General features: G+C 29.0%; 1 protein-coding gene across 1 annotated transcript; it reads right to left on the minus strand.

The window, feature by feature from the left end:
- Positions 1-724: 724 nt before the first annotated feature.
- Positions 725-2,688, minus strand: LOC139086140 (SOX domain-containing protein dichaete-like). The gene has a single exon (XM_070634471.1). The coding sequence runs from the start codon at positions 2,305-2,307 to the stop codon at positions 1,318-1,320; it is 990 nt and encodes a 329-aa protein (XP_070490572.1). The 5' UTR covers positions 2,308-2,688; the 3' UTR covers positions 725-1,317.
- Between the last annotated feature and the right edge of the window lie 14,146 nt (positions 2,689-16,834).

Below are 16,834 nucleotides of genomic sequence, written 5' to 3' on the forward strand. Positions count from 1 at the left end.
TCTAAATATCAACAATTTATGAGTAAAAAAATGGTAAAATTTAGATTTTTTAATGTTCATATTTTTTTTTTATTAAATTTCTTTTTGTGAGTTTTTAATTCTCTGAAAATTAATTTACAATCTAATGAATTTTAATGCAATTAATCTAATATTATTTCAATTATATTTTCATTTTAAATACAGCAATTAAAATATATCTGCATTAAATTTAATCATAAATTTTTTTATAAACTTTTTTTCTATTTGTTTTAAATTTTTTCATGAGAAATTGTTTCAGTTTTTCTTATTCTTCACTTTATAATGATGATATAATGAATGAATGAATGAATATAGAACAAAGTAAACCGCTATTAAAACACTTTTGTTTTTCGTCTTTCACCAACACAATTCAAATAATTATCTATACACATTTGAATATCTGTTTTGCCGTCGTTAAAAAACATTTTGCACGATTTTGGTTTCGTTCTTTGAATTTTTTTTTTTTGTTGTTGTTCCTCAAAAACTAAATTTTGTCATAAAAATATTTTAAAACCTTATTGTATAATCTTGTTTTTTTCTTTTTGTACATCAGTCATTGGATTTATATTTTTATGAAAAGAAGACAAATCTATGATGAAGTTAGAAAATCTTAAATTGACTTGAAACATAATGATTAAATTGTTTAAAAAATATTAATAAAGATAACAACAAAGTAGACATAGAATGTCACCTGATTATTTTAAACACTCAAACATTATGAAACAGACATTTAAAATAAAAAAAAATAATAATAATATTAGATTATATAAATCTGTTTATTAGCATTCAACTAAATTAATCTATTTATCACCTTTATTTACACAATGATGTGAGAAAATAAGTTTCTTCACTGAACTGTACTCATGAATTTCAGGAATGAATTTACTTTAATCTAAGTAAACTGCGAAAAAAACTAATTTAATTTGAATGATTTTTTGGTGAATGTTTGGATCATAACAGGCAAAGATCATGTTACAGAAAAACCATTACAGTATCTTTACCTGCTAGGCTTATGGAAGTAAATTGAAATATTTCCAAAGTACAAAATTATTACACTATTTCACATACTGAAAAATTCAATTAAAATGTAGCTTTGTGAAACTGTTGAGGTGTATCTATGATTAATATTTACTTTATAGTACAATTATCAAGAGTCATTAACACTTACTAATTTAATCTAAATAATTTTCTTATTTCGAAATTTTATGAAAATTATAAGAAATATTTTTAAATCTTTTTTTTTTACAATAATCACCCTGAATTAAAATTCAAATATCGTTTTTACATATAAGTAGATCTTTAATATAGGACAGGAACAGGTCGTCGGAGTGATGAGGTATCAAGGTCCGGTAGTGCTGATTGTGATCCAGTACTTGGACTTGATCCTGGTGATGTTGATGAAGTTGATGATGGTGTGTACATTCCGGCGACGGCATTTGAATGCATTTGTGAATAGAGTGCAGCTGCAGGTGATGTTATATTATTATAAAGACCTGAATAAAATGATCCAACTAATGATTGTGGTGTTGATGTTGCCATTTTTGCTGATTCCATCGATTGATGGTGTGATTGATTCATCATTGTATTGGCATTCGTTGTCTGATGATTGTTATTTGTTTGTGCTGATAATTTTGATAATGCAAGTGGATCAAAACCACTGAAATATGGAACTGAATAATGTTGATCTAAAGGATGTGATGCAGCTGCAAAATATGGTGGTAATTGTGGGTGGAATGGATTGTATGAATTTTGAAGTGCTGATTGTTTGGCTTGTTGCTGCATTGACAATGAAAGATTCTGTGATTGTTGGGCTAATGGATTTTTTGGTTTTCGTCGTGGACGATATTTGTAATCTGGATGTTCTTTCATGTGAAGTGCTCTTAAGCGTTTTGCTTCATCAATAAATGGACGTTTTTGCATTTCTGTTAAGAGCTTCCATTCAGCGCCCAATCGTTTTGAGATCTCAGAGTTATGAAGTTTTGGATTATCTTTTGCAATTTGGCGACGTTGCATTCTCGACCAAACCATAAATGCATTCATTGGACGTTTAATATGTCCATCTTGACCAGGGCCTCCCATTTGTCCTTGTGCTTGTCCCATACCGCCATTCATCATTTGATGATGTTGATGTCCAATTGATGCCGAAAATGAAAGTCCATTTCTTTTAAGATGAGAATCATTTGGACTATGATTATTATGTGGTGCAAAATCACCAGCGGCTGGAATTTCTAATCCGTTCGATGGTATTCCAAAACCATAAACTTGATGTGGATGTGCTAAACTTGCCATGTTTTTTAATTTTTTTTTCACTTATCACAATATTTATTTGAATTCACTTAAAATGTCTTTTTTTCTCAGTTTTTTTTCTTGTTAATTATAGTTTTTTTATTCCATTTGCTGAAAATCTTCTTTTTTTTCCTTAAATTTTCAGTATTTTTTAATAAATTTTCTTCTTATTTTTTTCTTTTACTATTTTTAAATGTTCTATATTTTTTTTATAGTTAAGTATGCCTTGAAATTTTTTTAATAATTATTTTTTGACACTCGGTTACAAAACGGTGTTCACACGTCGACGCAAAAATCTGTAATAACTTGTTTCTTCAATTCTTGTTTTTTCTTTCCTTTCTTTAATTCTCCCCGGTTAGCTTTGTGTGTGCTCAAACCAAGGTATTGTTGCTATATGATATAGTTGAACACAAAAAAGGTACAATATATAATGAAAAGAATGGGCAAAAAAGAAAGAATTATGAAACAAAATTGTGCTTTGACTATGATATACGGGATTTATTGTTGTATTGTGTATTTTTTTGTATATTTTCTTCTCTTCTCTCACTGTTCTTCCTCTCATACTCTCTATGTATATCTATACATATATGCATGTATTGTGGGCTCTATTTGCTCACTCACTCATATTATAAAAGAAAGAAGGGGCCCCTTTTGTATTCGCGCTTGGCACAGCTTTAAATCGCTTTTGTTTGGGCAAATGTATTGTGTGCTAGTGTGTGAAGTGATTGTTGCGATTGGTTCATTTCTATCCATGCCTTTTTTTCTTATTATTGGTTATTCTATTTCTTTCTATTCTCTTCTTTTTTTGCTTTAACTATGCTACATGCCATTACTCTCCCCTCTTAAATCATACAATTCGATTGTATTCGATTAAACATTACCCTACTGTACCTATTTTATATTGTATCATCATCATCATCAGTGGTAAAGCAACCAAACATGTATGTATGCACGAGTGATTATTATATTTCGAAATAAGTTTTTGTATGATATTTTTCGAAATATGAGTCAAAGTGAGTGTGTTTCATGCACAATGATAGAAAATTACTATTTTGTTCTCTATGTTTTTATACGTGCCTCATTGTAAGGATCCCATTGTAATGTGACTTTATACACTATTTTCATTGTACATACTCAATTTTCTTATTTTCATTAAAACGCCTCCCTTTTGGCATCAATGATGCATTATGTATGTCTTTTTTTCTGCGCTTTCTTGTAATAAATTCCACATAATGCAATATAATGGCGTTTCAAAATAATACATAAATAAAAACTGTCTATTCATTTTAATTTAATTGAATACAAGAGGAATGATCATGTATATGACTTCGTACAAATGGAAATGAAAATTGATTGACAAAATAAGTTCAGTTGCGGAAACTATTTTTGGTCAATCAAAATTGAATTCAATTGTCATACTCAATGTTATGTTGAAGATTTCTATTCTCTATTAAGAATAATGGAATTTATTGTTAATTGAATTACTAAATTGCTAAAAATTGTATTATTAGTATCATTCTTATTAGTCATATGACTATGATGTATCGTATTCGTAATGTTATGTCTATGTTTGAATTTATTGATGCTTAAATGAGATATTTTGTTACAATTTCTTTTATATTGTGATTGCATGTATGTCTCATCTCTATTGTGTGACAGAAAAAAGTTTGATGTAGGGGAAAAATGTATGATATAGTGTGCATATATATCATACAATGATGATGAAAGTGCAGTCATATAGCATATTTACCGCAATAATTATTATAATATTTGATTAACTCAATCATCATATGAGAGATAATTAAGGTTTACTTAATCATTTGTTATAAAACAGAAACAAATGTTTTGAATATTACCAGTAAGTAAATGCCTGTGTCTTGCAGGAAAATATTGTTTTGAGTAAATTGTTTCTTGGAACTCCGATTGTAAAAAAATTTGCATTTATGTTATATTGTATCCCATAAAATATTTTCAAAGTGTACACACTAACTATCTGATTTGTTCTTTTTTTACAATCCTAAGGTTACTGTATTTGGGGAGACCATTATTGCTTTGTAATGCACTTTGGGTTATATCCTAACATTGATTTCATACTTAAAATCTAATTCAAATGCGATGAAACAAATGTTGTCGTTTTTAACGGTCAAAAATTTGAATTTTTGGTTAGCACTAACTAGTGTTTAAAATTTTTAATTTCACTCTTGAGAGCGAAAATCAAAGGAGTCGAATTGAATAAAAAAACTCTTATTTTTATTTTACTCTTGAGCGAAATTGATCAATTTTCCTCACGCTCCTGAGAGCGAAATTTTTTATTTCACTCCCAAAAAATTTCACTCTCAGGAGCAGGAGTAAAATTCTGAATTTCGCTCTTAAGAGCAGGAGCGAAATTAAATGTATGGAAAAATATTTTGGTGGTTATTGGCCGTTATAGGCAATCATTTGATTATTTCCGGAGTCCAGAAAGGTTACTTTCTTTTATGTTTGGACCCAAGTTGTTATTTTAAGAACTAGACATGAACTTTGAACGTCTGGAATTACTTCCTTGTACCATTTTTCTATGCCAAATTAAGAAATTGCACGAAAATTCTCAAAAAGGAAGGCAATAATGATGCAAAAGTTGTGCTATTGCAAAGTTTGCTCTAAAATCGACCATCTTGTGCATTCGGAAGTGAGGAACTGACTGTATCCAGTGCCTGAACTTCCAAAAACTTCATTTTCTTAAATTTCGTTCCTAATTCCATTTTCGAACTTTTTTGAAAAACATGTGGAACCGTCCACTTCCGCTACTTCCAGCACAAATTTTGATGTTCCTATCCACTTTAGATGATGCATATTACCCAATAGCCCTATAAAATGTTCAAAAAGTTACCAATTTCCTTAGTAATTCCAGTTAGAAATTTTTTATTGCGTAATTCACAAGAAAAAGGGATTTTAGGTAAAGGACTCATTGACTTTTCGAACATTTTATAGGGCTATTGGGTAATATGTATCATCTAAAGTGGATTGGAACATCAAAATTTGTGCTGGAAGTAGCGGAAGTGGACGGTTCCACATGTTTTTCAAAAAAGTTCGAAAATGGAATTAGGAACGAAATTTAAGAAAATGAAGTTTTTGGAAGTTCAGGCACTGGATACAGTCAGTTCCTCACTTCCGAATGCACAAGATGGTCGATTTTAGAGCAAACTTTGCAATAGCACAACTTTTGCATCATTATTGCCTTCCTTTTTGAGAATTTTCGTGCAATTTCTTAATTTGGCATAGAAAAATGGTAAAAGGAAGTAATTCCAGACGTTCAAAGTTCATGTCTAATTCTTAAAATAACAACTTGGGTCCAAACATAAAAGAAAGTAACCTTTCTGGACTCCGGAAATAATCAAATGATTGCCAATAACGGCCAATAATCACCAAAATATTTTTCCATACATTTAATTTCGCTCCTGCTCTTAAGAGCGAAATTCAGAATTTCACTCCTGCTCCTGAGAGTGAAATTTTTTGGGAGTGAAATAAAAAATTCGCTCTCAGGAGCGTGAGGAAAATTGATCAATTTCGCTCAAGAGTAAAATAAAAATAAGAGTTTTTTTATTCAATTCGACTCCTTTGATTTTCGCTCTCAAGAGTGAAATTAAAAATTTTAAACACTAGCACTAACACTATAAAAGAAAATTGTCAAAATTTGATTTAGCAAAATGTCTACTTCCAATTAAATTTTGTTAGCACAAAGCATTGCAAATGATTCGTTATATACTAATCTATCTACCTCAAGTCAAAAAACAACGTATCTTTTGATCTTACTGTAAAAATTTTGAATCCAATTCTGCAAATGTTATTGTTTACATTAGCATACGACATTCCGTATGGTTGAGTATGAAATGCGCATTAGTTCTATGTATTTTGGACTTTCCATTTTTCTTCCAAAATGTATTTTAGATGCAAATCAAAGCATCACAACACAATAATTACAGTATGTACAAAAGAGCCAATAAAATTTAGGTTATACATGACCTTTCTTTCTTTTTCTATAGAACAATAAATGCTGGAAAAAATAAGGAAAAGGTAAATAACAATATTTTTTTGACTTTAATTGTTTGAAAGTACTGAAAACAATAAAAGTCAACAAAACTAAAAGGAAAACTAATAAACAAAATTATTTTTTGGCGTCCAACTACCTGACTCCCGAACAAATTCTCATTTTCCCTCAATTATTTTATTACCTTCACGTCCCATTTTTATATATTTGATATTCCTTCTTTCGTTAAAGCTTGTGCCGTGCACATCATATAAAAACAATTGCTAAAGTAAAAACAAAAAATTGACTTTTTAATTTCTGATAAAACGCCCATTTGACTTTTAATTGTCTTCAGTCTATTGGTGACAATAATCTTTTATTGTTATTCAGAAGAGCCTTTTGTCCGTACATAGAAGAGAGAATAATTATCGCATCATGTTGTAAAAATTATTTTAGTGTCATTTGAAAAGCCTTGACTTGGTTTAACATCAACTACTTTTTCCAAGTAAAAGTTATAAAAGTCAACTAAATATGAGAATGTATTGGTGAATTCTCATTGCATACAAAAGAGAATATTGCCAATAATTTGATATAAAAATTTGTCCGATCTTAAATTTCTATAAAAGGACTCAAAAATGTTTAAAAACACTCAACAATGAAGCAAATCCAACCTTTATTATTATTTTTCACACATTTACTTAAAAACCGTAACAATCTCATTCAAAATAACAATAAAAATCAGTTTTGTAAAAATATAAAGCAAAATAGATCGGGGGTGCAAAACACGACATTAAATTACAATGAAATGCAATATGTGTGTCAATTTTCATTTCTACTTCTATTCACACATGTTTATTTAAAAATAAAAATATTTTGAAAAACCGCTTAATATGGCTCCAAGCGACAAGAGACTTCATTTGACAACTATGTGGTAACCGTATATTCGGAGTATATTTGGATTCCTCCTCATATTACCTTGTGTCGTTCGGGTTTGAGTACGTAATATGCGATTTATAAATTTAGGGTTCGTCCTAAAATACATTCCTACAGCCAAAAATGCAGACTTACAGCCTTGAACGAGCTATAAGGTATAGCCAAAAAATTCATTGACTGCCCATTTAAAATGCAAAAAAAATCAGGACTGCGGTTTTTAGTTAGCTCTAATTATAATTAGTTTTCGAAAATTCGATTGGACCATACAAAATCTTAGTCGACTTCGAGCACTAGCTATTAATATGAGTCTTAAAACATGAAATGCGCTTTATGTCATTGCCATTCCAGAAACTCAATACATTTTCAACAAATTTATATCTTTAAATTATTTTGTATACACAAATTGTAACCAAAAGCGGAAATATGTTATGACAGAACTATTGTTATCCATATCCAGTGCTAAAAGAATTTAATACATGATTTTTTTTACTTCCATTTAACACTCCTCTTTCTTATGTTTCCCATTAAATTTCTTTCTTCCTTTATTTCATGAATTCTTTGGCCTGGTATTTGACATTTAGATGAAAAAAAGAAGAAAAGGATCGAAAAAAGTGTGAATTTGACATGATTTTGATATTTAAATTATACATTTTTATTGTTATTTATTTTCACTGTTCACACATACAATTACAATGGAGTTTTATCCATTCAACTTCTTCAAAATTTGAATAGAAAGGACAACAATTTATAGAACGTATTGTATTCAATTGCGATGCGAGAAAGGAAAAACAGCCTCAAAAAGTCCCTCGAGCAATGTGAAGTGCAGATTTAATATTTAACCCCTTAAATTTGATTTTTTTTTCATTCTAAAGTGCTGTGAAGCTACAAACAATCAAGCAATTTTATGGTGATAAATCACACGATAATCTTATAACTATTTTTCTCTTTTGTGCTCCTTCAGGGGATGTATATTATTATTTTTTCTATTTAAATTCCTTAATAGATTTCTAATTCATTCATTTATAGCACTTGTTGCACTATTATAATCCTCTTTAGAAAAGGATTGGTATGTTAACTTTTTATTTGTGTATCAACTGGACACAATATAAAGGAATTTCTCTCTCTATCTCAAAATTTTTACTATGCATGTTTATGGTTTTGAAGATCCAGAGCTGCTACTCTACTAAACCATTCAGACAACGAACCACTTTGACTCACAATAAAGTTACGGTATATTCGCTTTGAATTTAAATCCTATTATGAAGGATATTCTTTTTATTAATTAAGACAGAATTGAGCAGTTCCATTGAAAGAATTTACTGTAATTATTATTTTCGTGTAAATTTTCTCACTGTTCAATTACAATCTTGTATATAGCATATAGCATACACTTATCTAGCTTTTTAAGTGTAAACTCTATAATTACAATGTTGCCTATTAATATCTGAGCGTGGTAAGTAAAGTGTGGGGCGATGAGCATTCACAATTGAAAGAAACTATTTTTAAACTCCAATTTTCATTCAAGAACTTTTTTTTCAAAAAGTAATTTTGAAAAAGGAACTTCCGTTTCATTTGAAGTTGTTATTTTGAATGGACATGAGTACAATGGAGGTATAAAGCAATTGAATAAAAAAATCTCAGAATGAAATTCTTTCTCTCTTTTTTTTTAATTCTTTCATTTCTTCACTTTTCTACAAATCTTAAAGAAATCTTTCAGATCTATTGGACCTTCTTTAATGAATTTTTGTGCAAGTCATTGAAGCATAACTACAATTTTCTCATGAGATGGTGATAAACTGTTTACTCGAAAACATTCAGCAGTCTGGCCACAACCACATTAAGCACCTTCAAGTGCCTCACTAATAATAATTTTCAAGTGCTGATTGCTTCTCCATCACCAATGAGCTTTGATTATATATCATTATTGTAATTTTTTAAAATTTCTTATAATTCATGTGAACTGACTTCTCCCATGCCTATAAAATTCAAAGGCGAGCAATCTACATCTACAATTTTACTAAGTTGTTAATTAATTTAAAATAATGATTTGCTCAATCACCATTAAACTTCGCGCACAGATGGCTGCCTATAATGGTGTTTAATTCCATTTAAAGTTAGAGTTTCTCAAACATCGAATGATTTTCTGTAGTGTTAATGAAATTTTATAATATCCTAATAACAACATCAGAAGCTAAGTTTAAGTTTAATTTGATTTGCTCAGAAGTTTTAAGGAATCCACAATCAGAAACCCTAATTAAAATGTATACAACTACACATAATGTGTGTTGCATGGAATAATAGAATTAAGTACTTCAGCATCTGCGAGCGATTTAAAAGTAAGTTTGCAAAAAATGGAAGAATCAACAAAAGAAGAAAATAATAATCATGTAGATTTATCTAAGTATAAAATAATCATCTTCAAATAGATCTGAACTTTAATAAGTTTTTTCTTGAAGTTTTCCATTCTGTTCATATCAACTTGTAATGTATCAAAAATTACACATTTAAGACAATTAGAAGCAAAATTGTTTGACCGACTTGAGTTTTTTGCACAATGTTTATCATTAATGTTGTAATTGTGGTAAATGTAGTTTAATTAAACAACTTCCAAACGAATTTGATTAATTGTTTATAACAATGTTTATTCTTCGGAGTTCAAAAACAGATTGGACATTTTGCACAAAGAAGGGCTTTGAACTAAGTACAATAAATAATATTTAAATTTTAAATCAACGTTAAAAAACTTACCAATTTTTTTAAATGAATCACAATTGTGTATGTAAAAAAATAGGAACTGCTTAGAATCTGGCAAAATAAAACACAAATCCTTTTCGGAAATATCCAAAATTATTCTCCGAAGGATAAGAAATAAAATAATAGATAAAAATAAGTTCCCTTTGTAGGACTTTTATTTTGCAATTCCAAAATAAATCGATTTCAGAAGAAAACATATTAAGGATTAACTGAAGGACTTGATAAAAAGGGACATCTGTCAAAATATTAAATCTTTTATGAATTACCTTATTCAATAAAAAAGTTAGTCAGTTGACAATTGATGAAAAGGTGAAATATATTTTTTTCTTCGGGGCTGAACTGATTTCCCACTCACATTTTCTCACCGATCATTTGTCAACTGATCACTTACTCAATGGTACTTTTTCATGTGCAATACATTACCCTTTTGAAATGTTTGGAAGCGTTACATAACACTTAGGCTGGGAAAAGGGGGTTTACAATTTAATTATCAACCATGACTCTATTTGATAGGTATACTCCGTATGGACTATTCCTCCACTCGTAATTAGCCGCGTATGGCGACTTCATTTGGTTGACTTGACATCAACTGCTGTTTCATAAAATTTAATTTTCTTGTTTCTCAATTGGCCGTACTTAAAGGGACATCAAAATTCGTAAAAAGTTGATTTCTTTTCATATTTTTCGCTCTTATTTTTGTCAACAATTCTTTTTTATCAAGAAATTATGATAGGGTTGACTTGCGTTATAAGTGTAATTTGATGTAAAGGAAATTGATTTTTTTTTTTCATTTAATGTCTTTAGTATAAATTGCACCCTCCTTAGAATTTTTTTACAAAAATTATAATTGAATTTTTAAGATTGATTGAAATGTCTGCAGAAGTTTTAAACATTCAAATAATTCTATTTTTAGAGAAATTTAGGTAAGAAATTTTGATAATTAAGACAAATAATAAATATTGAGAAGTTTTCAATTGACATGACTTATTACTACATCGATTTTTTTACTATCACTTCATAAGATCCAGTCGATTATTTAAAAATTTATTAACATAATCTTTCACATAATTCATGTGAAAGAAAATATAAGTGACAATGAACAGCGTCTGAATACAGCACATATGATCAGTTGAAAAACATGCATACAGTGCATTGATATTAGTCAATGATCGTTTAATATATTCTCAACTTAAGGAGTTTTAAATGCATTCAAAATCGTGTTTTCTATAAATAAATCATTTTCCATTAAATGGACATACACTTTTGGCGCATTATAATCTCCAGCTTCAGTTCATTTTAAGAATATGCAATAAAAAAGAGAGAAGTTTTTATTTTCATTTAATGGATGAACTGTCTCATGATTTATTGATTTTGAAATAAAAGAGACAAAAAAATGTTCATTTTTTTATTTACTCCCGAAAATCCGTTTCTCTTGTTGCCATAATAATTGCTCCAAAATTAAGCAATATTTCATCCAAACAGTCTATCTTTATGTGACAACTCTTAGTGGACTGTTTGCTTAATTATTCTTTGGTAACATTTCAATTTTTCAGTGATTTATGAATTATGAAGTTGTGTAGTAATTAGATTATCGTCAGTGTTATAACGTTCATTTGAGATTTGAATAATATTTACAGAACTTAGTTGAAAACCCCTTTTAATACAAAATTTTCAGTTTGGTTTTGAACTCCGAAGAATAAACATCTTAGTTATTTATAAATCCGTGAGGAAGGAGTTTTAATTAAACTACATTTACCAATCTCTATGTCCCACAGACCTTGACTTTTAAATCCAATTTTAATTTCGATATCTTCATTTCTCTAAACAAATCTTTTTAATTTCAACTCAACATCGTAAATCCCTAAAGTAAATAATCTGTTCAACAGTAATTAAATAGCATTGTGGGCTGACGTCAAGCATTAAGAGATTAATTTTTCATCACAGCTTTTTTTATAATCAAAATCAACTGCAGAATTACCTGAATAAAAAACATTTTAGAAAGATATAATTATTTGATCAAGTAGTCACTTGAATAAATTGTATTTCACCTCATTTTCTTTTTTTAATTCGTTTCTGAATCTAAGTGGATTTTCAGGTAGGAAAATTTGAAAGTTAGAATTTCGATGACTAAACACTTGATTTTGAAATGGATTGAGATAATTGAATGATTTTTCATGTCATTTTTGTGGAATAAAACTCGGGATTGTTGATAATTTATTGATTTTTCTAACCCATAATGATAGACATAGATCTAAAAAGATGCAAATAATATAATACAGAAATGAATAAATAATCTACTACTTAAATATTAATTTGAATGATTGTCAATTGAAATTTTTGCAATCATCAGCAAATCATAATTCATCGAATACTTATTTGATTGATTAACTGGGAATTATTACAAGTGTCAATAAAATGCGTGAGAGAATCATTTCAATAAAAATACGTTTATGACCTCAAAGTTGTGTAATATTTTTGTCTGACATGAGTTGATTGATTCGAAATTTGAATATATGTGTACGTCTAATTTACATGACACCCAAATAATACAGTGCAATAGACTCATTCAAATATAAAATTCATCCCTATATATTTACTTTAAACACAATAATTAATGAATTGTTGAAATTGAGTGGAAAATGTTGGTTGACAAAAAAGGAAATAAATATAATTTCCTTATTTTCATCAAACATACTGATTATTTTTTGTTAACGTCACTTAAGCGTCCCTACATACTGCATTGCATGCTAGAATCTTAATTTTGAATTTCTCCTTTTTATTTGATCGGAAATGATTTTCAAGAAATTTTCATTGTGTTTATTTTTCGATGAACAAATTATCGAGTAAAAAAGTATAACTAGTCATTCTAAGGAAGTATCCTGGGACGCATATGTTTTTAGAAAATCTAATAGTATCTGTTGAGAATATGTCAACTGTCGTTTAATATTTAAATTATATTTACACCTACAATTAGTTGATATTCCCCTTTCATAGTTGTAGACCCCTTCATGTAAATATTTAGTTTGTTTCTGATCACTGAAGAATAAACATCGTTGTTATTAAATTAAATCCATGTGGAGTCTTTAATTAAATTTATTAATAAGTCATTATCCTGCTCTTAGCATGATCAAAGTGATGATTTTGATGTGGAAAAATATTTTGTTTTTTTTCTGTTTTCTTTCTCCTTTTTTGTGATTGTCACTTCTACATGGAATATCTTATAATCATTATTTTCTATAAAAATCATAATAAACGATACAGAAAAACTTTTTGTAGTATGAATGAAAGGACTTGCGTTCATAAAAATAACATGCATAATTTAACAGATTCATGCAAAGTCATTCTTTCAACATCAATTAAATATAATTGTATTCGATTGCATCTTTTATATTAAAATGTACACTTTGATAGTATTGACGATGATGTCGATGACGTATGATTAAAATAAGAATATTATAAAAAAGCATTGGCTGTCTCATTATACAGAAAAATCTTAACAATTGTTAGTATGTAAACAATGAAAGATGTTCGAATAAAAAATATCTCATCATTCAACACCACATTCATTGCCAATTGATTAATAATATCATTGACCATTACAATGATTCCGTCTTTGCGGCATCAAAAGAAATAAAATAAATCAAAATAACACATAAAAACACATCGTTGATCGTCAATTTATTAAAATCATCACATCATTATTAATTTAAATCTTTGAAAGGAGACGATCACTAATGACGTCTGTCAGAAAATATATGCTGTCTAGCATTAGTTTACTTACATCCAGAGCCAAAAGTCGATTTGGATTCTGTATGTTAAAGTCGACTTCGAGCTCTGTTAGGTCTGCAATCTTGATCGAACGAAAAGGTTCAGTGGATGACTGCAGATCTGTGCATCTTAAGCATAGGAAATGCAGGTCTGCGGTGCCAGGCCCAACTTCAATATTTTTATTATTTTAGAAAAATAACATACAATAAATTCCGTAACTGAATTTCCAATTCCTCGAACACTTCCATTTCATCATATTTATGAACACCAGATATAACAATACAAAGCTTTTATTTAAATTTTGTGCTGACACATATGGATGATTTTATGTCTTCATTTAAATGCCGGTATTTATTCATCATCCCACATTGCGCTATTGCAAAATGAGAAAAAAACGACAATGGTCTATTTAATTGTGCCTGATTATTGTTGCTGTTGTTATTCATTATTCAAGTAGATGCCGGTAAATGAAAAAGGAAAAATATGGTAAAAAAAGTATATGAATAATATAAATATTCATGAATATAATAACTTTTCTGACTTCTGCAATAGAGACTGACAAATGAACGACTACATGCTTAAAAACCCAATAATAATAAAAATGGAAATTTTTCTGCGACAATTCAACGAATGAGAAGAGTGAAAAATAAATTAATTAAAAAATAAGAGGGAAATTCCGGCATTGCTTTGTTCACGTGAATAGGAAAAACTTTTTTTTCGCATTATCCTTCCATAGCTCATCTGAATGGCAAACAGTCAAGTGAAAAACGTATTCATTCGGCTTTTGTATCCTTTTCTACATTATTCTGCACATAAAAAAAGAAAAATAGAAAGAGTCTATAATAATATGATGATGACGATGATGATGAAAAAAATTCCCTTTCACATTTTATATTGCAATAATGAAAAGATTTTCCTTTTCTCATATTTTTGTGCTCTTTCTTATTATTTTTTCTTCTTTTCTGCTTTATCTTCAAGTGAGTATTTTTTATTTTATTTGTCGTGACATAAAAGAGATAAAGAGTCGAACATAATATGATAGGATATTTCATTATAATTGAAAAATGTTTCAATTGAGCCAACATGAGAATTCATTGACCTTAAGTAGCTTAGAACTGCTAATAGGATAATATCATAATATGTTTCTAAATTACAGGTCGGAGTAACTCTGGCTTTGAGTTGAATTTGACAAAATCTGACCCCACGCTTACCTGATCTTCCGACTTTTTCACACAGTGTGCCTTGACTAGAATCTAGAATAAAATTTTCATAACTAAATTTGGAATGTATTTAGGATCTCGTTTTGATCTTCGAAGTGAGTCAATGTGGCTTGTATTCGAAATGGTTTAATACTTTGATACATAATTTTTTCAATACCGACCCAGTGATCACGGGTTCAAGACTAGGCAATTTTAGGTTTAAGGTTTCGAACTTCAATTGACATAACGCGATACTTTCAGGTCTATTCTATCAATACATCATTCCACAAACCGACGATTTTTGAATAAGCACACAAAATTTTGTGGCAAGCGTATTGCTTCTTCCTTCAAAGATATACTTAACTGTTTTATTTATCTCACAGTATATTAAGTATTTATTTATGTGACAGTGACATTTCGGTTGAATCACATTAAGCTAATGCAATCAATTAAACACTTCATGATTCTTTATGCCATTAGAAAACATCATCGTTTCCGTTCAATACGAGAGAATTATTAATAATTTCTCTTAATGCTGACAATTTCAATGATAATTTGTTTGTAAACAAATTTATTGTAAGTAACCCTCGATGAAAACAAGCAACAAAATTGTCAAAACGCATTTTTGTTCCAATGACATAGAAAAAAAGAATAATATAAAAATTGGGGGAATATATTGGGAAAAAAGGCAAAAAGAATTTTTGTTTCCGAAAACAATTGGTCATAAGCTAGTGTCTATCAATGTGCATGGCAATAAATTTCCACTCTTCCTTTATTCTTTCTGCCAAATATTTAGTTAACAGAATCTGATTCAATTCACATTGTCCTGTCTAAGGGTGAGTATATGAGATGTTTAAGCTGCAAATGCGTTTAGGTCATTTGAGTCTGTAACTTTTATGAAAATATATATTTATGCTATTAGCAAGCATATTGTAAATAAAATTGCTTTATGCTGCTGTCTCTCGATTCCTATTGTATATTATCATCATTTATTATTTTATTAGCAGTTAATTTGTCATATTGTGATTCAAAATATTGAGGAAAAGAGAATTGACAGGAAGAAATAAATTTTTCGCATGCTTCAGCAAAATCGACTTTTGTAGTTATCCGTCGGAAGCAAGCGAAAAATTTCAAAACTCGTTTGTCTCCCTTAAAAAATGGAAAATTTTCTCAAAATCTCACCACTATATTTAAGTACAGTAATAATAATAACACAACAATGATTGAAGGAAGGAGGTAATTGAAGGTCTTAAAGATTTTTATTAATTCGCCCTATGAATATTGTAATCAACAACGAAGTCACACGGTTTTTGTATGGCCACAGAAGCTGCAGGGTGAAAAAAATTGGAAGCAGAAGGGTTTTTTGAGAGTTAAGAGGTCCTCGCTGTGCAACGGTATTCGCATGCATGAAAAAAGTATTTCATTATTACTACACGTTTATGTGAATTCTTGAGTGCAATTCAGAATGCTTTGCGCAGTTAAAGATCGATTACAATTTAGAAATAAAAACTCTATATATTCAAGTATGACGACTTTTATTTTAGAATATAGTATGCAAAAGAGGTATAAATTTCAAGTGACTCATGAATAAGCATCTTGATTAAAATTATTTTTAATATATATACCCTCTTAACTATGTGCTCCAATTTTTATTATTGCAATATTTTATGCAATGCATGAGAATTCTTTTTTTTTTTAAGCATAAAGCATGTTGAAATAATGATCTCTTTCTTAGTCAGCTCTTACAGTCCAATCGACTGAAATTTCTATACTGTATTTGCATATTTTGCACATTTTGGGGTTGAATTTTATGTATTGAAAAATAATTTTTCCTTATCTAAAAATAACAATCCATTTTGATACCAACTAT

The sequence above is a fragment of the Chironomus tepperi genome, unplaced genomic scaffold (genome assembly GCF_022539635.2).
Source record: "Chironomus tepperi strain 1889 unplaced genomic scaffold, CSIRO-AGI_Ctep_v1 contig_85, whole genome shotgun sequence".
NCBI classification, from domain to species: Eukaryota; Metazoa; Arthropoda; class Insecta; order Diptera; family Chironomidae; genus Chironomus; species Chironomus tepperi.